The sequence below is a fragment of the Tachypleus tridentatus genome, chromosome 12, assembly GCF_004210375.1.
Source record: "Tachypleus tridentatus isolate NWPU-2018 chromosome 12, ASM421037v1, whole genome shotgun sequence".
NCBI classification, from domain to species: domain Eukaryota; kingdom Metazoa; phylum Arthropoda; class Merostomata; order Xiphosura; family Limulidae; genus Tachypleus; species Tachypleus tridentatus.
The window spans coordinates 35,005,234-35,015,987 of NC_134836.1; the positions used below are offsets into that span (position 1 = coordinate 35,005,234).

Sequence of the window (10,754 nt, forward strand, 5' to 3'; positions counted from 1 at the left end):
GGTGAGGGACAATTTTCCATTTAAAGTATGCGACTGTTGGTATTGAAAATCCCTTTCCTGCGAAATAGATTACATCAACACTTGAAAAGGATTCAGTAGTTGAAAGAGTTAGAAACGTCAATTGAAGTGACGTTTCAAAACTCATTGGGCTGTTGCATTTTATTTATTATGTTTAAAGAAACTCAAACATTGAGCAACTGCATTAAATCTTGTGCAAGAACTTCTATAAATGACAAGTGATGAAGAGTGTAATTCCATATGACGTGTATTAATTACCCAGTGGCGAAATGCTACTGGTACTTACCAGAATTGTTTTTTCTTGGAAGCCAGTACCAGCAGTTCGAGTAGTACATAAAGAGATGTTAACTTACACAGAAACCCGATATTCAGTACTCAAGGCATCTGTACATCTTTACGGGAAATTTCATTAATGTGCGTATGCATTTTTAATGTACATGTACATTTTTGATAGACAAATACGTAGATAAAAACTTAAAAGTAAATGATTGAAAAAATATGTACTATTGCGGTCCCTCATTTATGTGTGTACACGTATACATAACGGATTTGAGATAGAAACAGAGACAATAAATGTATACAAGTATTACCAAAATAAAAAGAATACTGACTTGTGTTTTATTTACTTTTTAACAGCCGTTTCATTGACTCTCGAAATATAACTCAATATCAAAATCCAAATCATATCTATATACTTCTACATGTACATACTTAATAAATCCCAAACTCTTAATAAACAAGCGACAACCATTAAAAATATCTTGTAAAGTTCTGCCAATGTCATTAGAATCAAAGCAATTTTCTCCAAATTCAATAAAACGTGGAACTTCTTTTTAAAATGAAGCGTAAAGATAACCATACCTTTAACTCCCAATTAATCCTTAAGACTTTAAAGTAATAAGGTTACAGAAAACAAAGTATTTTCATACACTCTCCAACAAAACGAAAATAATTTATGAAAAAAAAAAATTGTTTTAACAATTTCATTGAATAACCACTTGGTTTTTTCATTTTGTTTATTCAATGTTAATAAAGCCTTACATATTTTTAACTGTTAGATTGAAATTCATGATAAAACGCCCGCGTTTTATAATATTTCAAATACTCTTTCTTTTGTATAGTACTCTGTTTAGTCACTAGATGGCATAGAACAAAGATCGATCGGGTTTCATCACGCTTTCGCTTGACCGAAAAAACTGGCTTTTTTCAGGAAGGCAGCTCTACGTTCTTTTCTCTCCTCTTCATCTCGAATTCGTTCCTCCTTCTCAGAGCGAATCTCTTCTTCAAATTTACTACCCCGTTTTTGTTCCTCGATCTATAAACAAACAAAAATCGTTGATGTGTAGATAGACAATTATATGGCAGTATGAATTATTTAGCTACAATACTGACCAAGATTTGTAGTTTCTCTCCTTTACTTAATGTTATAACAAGCTAATGTAATTATTCAGATGTTTGGATTTGCTGTTTTAAATGCAGTTCTTCCCCTTTATTTTGTTTACTTAACTTTATAAGAATTAATTTTCTAAATTACACACACACACAAAGGGCAATAAAAAACAAACTTTACTTTGCAGTAGTTTTGGTGGAAACATACCACATGTTCTTAATTAGAAAATCAGTAAAGCATCTTATCTATCATCTTTTTATCTGCCTCAAGCAAAACTAAAAGAAATGTCAATACATAAAAATCAATATAATGTGCTCAGCCTACCTTTGCCTCAAAGAAGATTTTGGCCCCTCCCACCCCCTCCTGATCTACGTCAATCTCGGTTAACTTGGCCAACTGATCCAGGCCGCTGTCAACAGAGAGGTCTCCAGCCTTGGCCTTGCGAAAAATGAGTAGAAACTGGAAAACAAAACCAAAACAGCAATAAAGAACGTACTTTGAAATCATCTCTTCTGTGCCCTTATAAAAAAAAAAAAAATTATATATTCCCCCCTTGCTTTTAAACTCGCTTTTATGAAACATCTTTTATCAACCAGTTCATGAACATTATTCTCTTACGTTTATCCCTTTCTGAACGTTAACTCACCTCTCTGAAACTAATCTTATTATCTTTATCCTCGTCGACTTCTTTGATCATTTCCTTCAGAGCTAGATGTGTTTGTGGAGCTTCTAGTTTTTCCATCATCCTCTTCAATTCCTGGAAATCAATGAATCCATCCGCTCCAATATCATACCTATATTTCGCAAGTTCGATATTTCTTTAACTTTCTTATAAAGTCACAAGTTACTCTTATAACTAATTAAAAATAACAGTATAACATTTCTTGCAAATTAAGAATCTTTAACCTTTAACAACTGAAGTGCGGATTATCATGACCACAAGCAGTTTTATTTCGTTTTTAACTAGATCTCATATTATTTAATAATGCTGTTAAATTAATGTATAAGAACACAAAAAGTAAGTTTCGCAAATACTTTATATAGGGTTTCACAGGACACCCTTAAGACACACAATATAGAGAGTATTACAAAAATATGTCTATCGTGGCGTTTTATTCCTGGATTGCAAATATCCACAAGTATGCCACTGTGGTGTAACTATCCTAAATATTCCTAGAATACATGCTACTCAAAATATATACAAGAAAACGTGGTGTATAAAAGGGAAATTCTGTCTCGAGCAGTAACAACTCAGTTGCAGTTTGTTTTTCCGAAGTCTGTAATTAAACCTATAGCTTTATAAAAATAAGTATGACAAAACACAACTCAAATACTTTTAGTTGTGTATCCGAAACATTGAAAATTTAGTCTCTGAATATTATTTACGAATGTTTCAATCACCTAAATAAGTAAATGCCGGTTAGAGCTTATTATGATTTCTGCTGGGGGCAATTACGCTAATGAATAACTTGTTGAAAGAATGTTTCGAAAAACGGTCATGTGGTATCCTACTAAGTTCTAACCGGCATTTACTTATTTTTCAGCTATTATCAGCTATTTTTACCGTACTCACCTTTTATACAGTTGTATAAAATTCTAACGTATTGTATTTCACGCTTACTGAAAAAGTTACAGTATTACAATAAAATATTTCATAATACCACACACTTCAACGTCAAATATTTCGCTAAATACACTACGTATATTGTTACCGCACAATGGCTTCTTAAAAACATTCCATGAAAGCTCTTAGATACATAAAAAGTTCCCAAAAGTTATTAATAAGAGAGATGCATTATTCTATTGTTACAAAACTCGTTAGAAATGGTTGTAGTGAGAGAAGAGGTTCGGAAGAGATAAAAAAATTGAAATACGAGAAATCAAGGAATTCTTATATAAAAATTAGACCGTTACACCCTGTAAACAAAGGTACGCTATCACGATTTGTGGCACGTGCACAGATATACACTATTCATACCCATGTGCTTCCAAGCACTTCAAGTGGGTTGCATTCCACATCTTGAGTGTATATAGTTTTGCCCTAGTTTTCTGTACAGCTAGCGGTTACGCGAAGGAGGTAATAAAAGCAGGCTGGTTAAATTTAAAAGTTTCAATACTTACTGTTTTAACATAATAGTTGTAAATGTGATTGTGCAAGTCCCTACAAAAAGTCATAATCAGCAACTCAAAGTGTTTGTTTTTATTATTTATACGTACAACAACCACAATCGGAATAGGAATTGTGAACGTAAATGGCACATCATATGCATTGGCCTAAACGACCATGTCAGAGACTAAGATTCGAGGATAGACATCTCTAATTTTGAAAGAAAAGGACACCCAATTAGCAGCATCTGTCACCACAAAGGAATTATCCGGGCCCTTTAAACAATATAATAAAAGTTTCACTTTTAACAGCACGTTTGTATGTTATGTTTACCCTAGAATATAGGATTATTCTGTGTGCCATTTCATTTAACATAAATTACTTCACAGATCAAAGTTTAAAGATTCTCGTTTTTGTTTTTCAGTGCAGGAAAATATTATAGTTAAATTATTAAAACAGACTACACACAATGGTAACGTTCTATTTCAGTAGTTTCACTGATACTCAAAAATACGCTATTGAAACAGATTCAATATACTTTCAACACATTCGTCCCTAATGTATAGCCTAGGACATAAGCCTCACTTTGTTTAATAACCATAAAAGCGCAAGCCAAGAAAGTTTGAAAGAGGTACTTCTGTGTGTGTGTGTGTGTGTGTGTGTGTGTGTGTGTGTGTGAAAAAGCGCGTAAAAAACAAGTATTTTAACTATTGTTTCACTAAAAGAAAGTGTTTCGACGCCTCTCTCCGTATTTTGTTACAAATACGTTAACAGTTAACTGTGCGCATGGCAAAAAACTACGATAGGTAACCTCACTCTTTCTGTCATCATTTGCCACAAACTGTACAGTAAACACAGGTCTTTAATATAAATTGTGAAAATACAATTATCCACGAAAACACAAATTTACTTGAGTCGACGAGGGTCGATTAAGGCATTCGACTCGTAATCTGAGGGTCGCGGGTTCGAATACCCGTCGCAACAAACATACTCGCCCTTTCAGTCGTCGGGGCGTTATAGCGTGACGGTCAATCCCACTATTCGTTGGTAAAAGAGTAGCCCAAGAGTTGGCGGTGGGTGGTAGTAACTAGCTGCCTTCCCTCTACTCTTACACTGCTAAATTACGGACGGCTAGCGCAGACAGCCCTTGTGTAGCTTTGCGCGAAATTCAAACAAACATGACTTTCGGTTTCCTTCGATACATAATTAGAGTAAGTGAAAAACTGGAGGTTATGCCCGATAATTTCCAGTCCTCTGTATAACTTGTGCTTTAAAACTATCATTTATGAAATATATACCACTTCCCGATTCCATATATCGTTCCTTTCAATAGATATTAGTATATCTGTGTATAGTTCAATTTTCGAAATCTCGGTTGTCTCTTAACTTTGCACGTGTATATCTCTGTTAGATGTTATTCAGTGCAATGAGAATCAAAGTCTATAGTCTTAAAATAACAAAATACAAAGAAAACAGTTTAGGCTACTTTGTGTACTACGTAGGATTGATGTGAAGGAAGGGCTCGCTGATGGAGAGAAAAACAATTATACCGCCAATCAACATAAAAAAACTAATGTGTTTTAAATTTAAGTCACCAGGTAGGTAGAAGTGGGCTGTGTACTCGACAAAGATAATATAGGGAAACGAAAGTTAGCTTTCTCATGTCACGTGACAAGACAAATAGTAGTAGACAAAACAAACTTAACGTCAGCATTGTTTTCATTGTAGGTTGTTTTACATTAGACATGCATGTTATATCGCAGTAATGATCGTTTTATATTCCCATAACTAGCAAAAAAAAAAAAGAATTAATCTACGATAATTACCAATGTAGTTACTTCGCTACATTCTGCTATGTATTACCATGTAATACAGAGTGACCCAAAATAATCTTCCCCCATTTTAAAATTTAATAACTAAGTAACAAAAAGAAATACAAGCGGGCGATTTAACATATTGCAACCTAATAAGTCCAACAGTTTTGTTTGTTTTTTAAATCACATGTCAGTAACCTTCCACTTGTGCACCGTTCGTGACTCCCAGCACACCTAACCGATATTAGTAAACGTTCTGTGCAACATGCTGACGGTTACGGAAACAATATCATTCGTTATCCTGGTCTTCAACTCCGTCATGATTGCTACAGGAGTGAAATACACCATGTCCTTAAAATACCCCCAAACAAAGAATTTCTACTGGAGTATAAATGTGGCGAACACGGAAACTACAGAATTGGCGTATGCCGACCAATTAATCGTACTGAGCCTTTTATTGTCCAGTATATTTTGTGAGGAAACGCTAACCACTGGTATGAAAATAAATACTGTTCGAGTTTGGCTACAAGGTGTGTAAAACTGCATGGTTGTATTTCTTCAGTTATTTAATTAAATTTAAGTAGAGAATACTTTTGGATCGCCCTACATTTACGTACAGTTGAAGAAGATTGAAAAACAAAAACTATGCTTTCTCATGCATAACAGAATTTAAATTATAACTACGTATTCCGTTACTGTTTTATCATCAGTATTTCAGTGACCTTAGGCACAAGACTTCCACTACGCCCATTTCGATTTTTAGAATGGCAAGTTGCTAACAAAAATCATTTGTCGGTATTTTGTTAAAATCGAAACTTATCCACACTTGTTTCAAAGCAATTTGTTCTCAACCTAATTTTCCTGTTCTTATATACGACCCGATATAATCCTGTAAAACATAATGAAAGTCTTAAAATGCGCATTATTCCAATACGTTTTTTTTTGTTAATTTTCATCCAGTGTTATCCTAAGAGGTTTGAGTACATGAATAAACTATAGAGAAATGATTTACTTTAAAAATGACTCATTAAACAGAGCAATATTAAAACAAAAACTTTTGGTTAATTTCAATTTTTTAAACAAGTGGAACTACCTTTCGTAATACATTTGGTAGCACCAACGTTGATGACAACGCGGTGCAATCAGAAAACCAAGAATGCTAATGCCTTAAATACTCAACAGGTAGAACTCTGGTCCGGGCCATTCTGACCTAATTTAACCACTGTTAGAATGCCCATGATCGGTTTTATATAACATCGACATGTTAATGAATATTAGATTCATGAGAAAAACTCTTCGTTAAAACATTAAGGTAGGTCTATTGTGGAACGACATGCGACACAATTTGTCATCGTATTTAATATTTGATCCGTATTCACCACATAGGATCAACTAAGGTTTTTCAGGTTATACTCCGATAAGATTCCATATTTTATGTTTCAACTAGGAAGAGAACTAAAGGTTATTACACCTAACCGTTTCACCCAGTGTTCAAAGGTAGAATCGGGTCATAGATACCGTAAATGAAATTAACCCAAACAACGTTTTAATGTCCAGATCTCTTAGGAATTCACATATAGCCTTCTCAGTAACTACTGCGAAAATAACCGGCTCCATGGATCGAAGAAATAATTCACACAAAACAAACACTAATGTGTACTCAAGATCAACCTTTACTAATTACGCAGTTATTTGCATACTTAACTTGTTGCGTATGATAATTCATATCGGACGAGTCTCCGATTTATGACGTTACGTAGTACGATTTCAAATACCCGGAACCTTTAATTCAGAAGTTAATTAAATATCGATATGTATTAAATTTAAATATGATATTTGCTAACAAGATTGATATAATTTTAGTTCTTAACACAAATACATTAATATACGAAAAATTTTTTTATTAATAATTTATATATATATAAAACAATACAATTTACAATAACGATTGTTACCAATTATTTACATACAAAAATTTTACAAACTCAAACAATAATCAGTCTATCTTGTTTAGGACTGAATATTTTATCGACGGTCCGTGTTCACAACGAACGAATTAATTTTATGTTTATACACTTCGCTCAAGTGGAATGCTTGCTAGCTATTCTTGTCTGGCCTAGCTTGGTTTATAAAACTTACTTTTCACAGAGAAAGATATCCAATACATTCGTAGAAATAATAACGTCCGAAGTTAATTCTCTGAAATTGAACGGTTTATAATGTTCGAAATTTATAAAAAGTTCCTGGTGAAATATTTCTAGTTTTGCGATTAATAATAGTTTATCACATCACATTTATAGATTGTGAGGCTTACAGTACACTGACTGTAGCGACAAAACAATTTGTAATCTTTAAGCAAAATTCTAGAAAGTTCACTTGGCAACAATATTCAAAGATTTGCTAGTTAGTTCGTAAAATATTGTTGATTCTTACTCCTGAGAATCTTCTACAAATTTCGAAAGCAGGGAGTATTTGTGCAAAACACATTTAACAGCACAAGTTACTTGCATCAAACTGAAACAAACGCAGATATTAAATGCAAACAGTAAATCTGTTACAAACTTTAGATCCAATATTCTGTGGTTCACGCCCATTTACCACCAAAAAACATCGTGCTGCATACTTTGGGGCCGTTGGTGCCTTAAGAATAACTATTAAATCCCACTGTTCGATTAGAATAGATCATAAGTAAACATTAAGTGGTGTTGACTAGCCGCCTTCCCTTTTTGTTTATCACTTCAAAACTAAGTATAGCTAGTGAATATAGCCCTCAAAGTTAAACGTACAACAGTTTGCACAGAGAAGATCAAACCAGAACTAATAAACAACCAATTTACATTGAAGAGAAAAAACAAAAACTAAACAGACGAAGCCAACAGACATGTCATAACACAAACAAGAAAAAGAAACTACGAATCAGCCTTTACAAGTCAATACACAGGTAAGAAAATAAAACTAAGATAGGGGATGATTCGTATTAGTCACCGTACCGAATAAAAGAATACAAACAAATACACACACAAACAAAATGGTACCAGTGCACATTATTCAACTCACAAGAATAAAGATCCACCAAGACGTGTTAAATGAAATAACACCGATCCACACTGTTCGTCTCAAACAATAATAAAGACAACTTCGTTTGTTTAAAACACTCAAACGCAGGAAGAAGCCATGAAAATCGTTCTGACAATGATAAAGGCCAATCTACACTTGACTGTTACTTACAAAGGAACAGAAACAAGAACCAGCCTACACTGATCAATTCACGTACAAGAATAATGTTTCATGAAACAAGTAACGAGTGATGTCCAGCCATCCAACTAAAGGTTCTGTTGTGTGTTCATACTGCGATTCATGTCCCAAAGCTTAACTTAAAGATGAATGAGTTAAGTTATAGTTTTACAAAGTAAAACAAAAGCAATATTTTTTTATAACACTTCAGATATAATACCATATAACGCTTAAAGATAGCATAATATTCTAAAAAGACCATCTACTTCTGAAAACCACAAATAATAAACGTTCAAGCTGTGACACACTTCTGATAGTTCCAGTTATAAAATATTCTGTTACACGTACAAGCCACGTGACCAGTCGAGCCGGGACACTTGGTAAGGACGGAAAGTCGCCAACTATCTTGAACGTGTCGATTTCATGAAATGATATCAGATTTACGAAATTACATATTAGGAGCTTTTAATAATATTTACTTAATGAATTAAAGCATTATATAAAATTATACGATCAAACTTCGAAATATCTGAGTAAACATTTCGTTATGATTCTGTGGTTCTGCTCAAAGTTCATTCCACCGCTGCTAACGTTTCTTAGCATTACAACAAGCAAACGTTTAATAAAGATATTAGATTTCTGACCACGTACAGCGTAGCGAAGGTGACCTTTATTTATGACAAATTTAGGTCACATGATCGCATACTTGGTAAATATCCAAGTGTTTAGAGTTTTAGGCTGATATGTATTTTTTAAACTTTAAAATTCATCATCAAGAACTAAATCCCTATTACTTGTGACCAAAGTTCAACAGACATAACTCGACTAATTTGGAGTTAAGAAGTTTTTCTATACTGTTGATAGTATGGGCTGAAAATCAAACCAACGAAATCCATGCAAGATCTTATAACCTGTCAGTGCACTAGTACTGCTAGTGCACATCCAGTAACGTGGAAAAATAAAACTAGAAATACTAGTACAGTAAAACTTAAAAGGGGGAATTTGGTAGAAGTGTTAATTATAGAATCAGGCACGATAACCGACAATTAACACAAACGTTTGCAAAAACGAAGTCTTAGTTGTTATTTTCTTAGAAAATATTTTTTTCAAAGATGTTCTGCTTAATTTTTTTTTTCTCGTAAACATTACTTATATAAAACATACACAACAAACATAAACAAAAAATTTTTCTTATTACTCGGCCCGTTTTAGTTTCTTTACTTTGTGGCGTTTAATTTAATGCATTAATGCTCCAACATGTGTTTTGTTATATGGAAAAGTTTATGTTTTCCGAAGCTAAAAACTTACTTTTTAAATGTTTTCTCGTATTCTTTTATTTCCTTTCTTGAAAACTCTGGAAAATCCGTGTACGGGTTGAACACATGGCGCATAACTGGTGATGGACCAGGGGTTCCCTCCACCCGTTCGTTGAAGGCCTGACGACGGGCCAATTTTTGTGCTAGCTCGGCGTCTGCCATGGCTACTTTCCGTCTAAAATGAATTAGATTGGCACGCGAAAATAAATATTGTGATTAGCTACACAATTTGCCAAATATTATCTCAAATACGAGAGCCCAAATTAATTAATAACACTTTAATAACAAAACCCTCAGCTTCGTTTGTAAACCAAGTCATGTACTCTCCTGAACCACGTGTATACTCTACCAAAAACGTTGAGACTACCGCTCTCAATACAAACTTAACATGGAACGACAGATTTTAAATGATGTTTGTATTTATTTTTGAGAAAACACACCAGATGGCGCAATAGAAAAATACACTCGTTTAACGTTTAATTAGTAATATCGCTTATTTAGCTCAGTGGTTCCCAGACCTTTAGAAATCACGGACACAATAAAAAATTCAACAAAAATTTTCGGGGACCAGCATTTCAAATAAAAAAATCTGTATGTATATTATATTGTTCGTAGGCAAAGGGAAATTTCGTCATTTCTTTCTAATAAAAAAATATAAATAATCCTTAGGCGCTGTTTAGCCACCAAATATTGAAGAATTGGTTGTTTATTTTGGAATTTCGCACAAAGCTACTCGAGGATTATTTGTGCTAGCCGTCCCTAATTTAGCAGGGTAAGACTAGTCATCACCACCCACCGCCAACTCTTGGGCTACTCTTTTACTAACGAATAGTGGGATTGACCGTCACATTAAAGCGCCCCCACGGCTGGGAGGG

At 33.9% G+C, this 10,754-nt stretch overlaps 1 protein-coding gene across 1 annotated transcript; it reads right to left on the bottom strand.

Moving 5' to 3' along the window:
- Window positions 1-1,016: 1,016 nt before the first annotated feature.
- LOC143235591 (EF-hand domain-containing protein D2-like) lies at window positions 1,017-10,270 on the bottom strand. The gene is made up of 4 exons (XM_076473829.1): window positions 9,872-10,270; window positions 2,055-2,202; window positions 1,733-1,867; window positions 1,017-1,333 (listed from the first exon to the last, which is right to left on the bottom strand). Exons 1-4 carry the CDS (start codon window positions 10,039-10,041, stop codon window positions 1,190-1,192), a joined length of 597 nt encoding a protein of 198 aa, XP_076329944.1. The 5' UTR covers window positions 10,042-10,270; the 3' UTR covers window positions 1,017-1,189.
- Window positions 10,271-10,754: the final 484 nt, after the last annotated feature.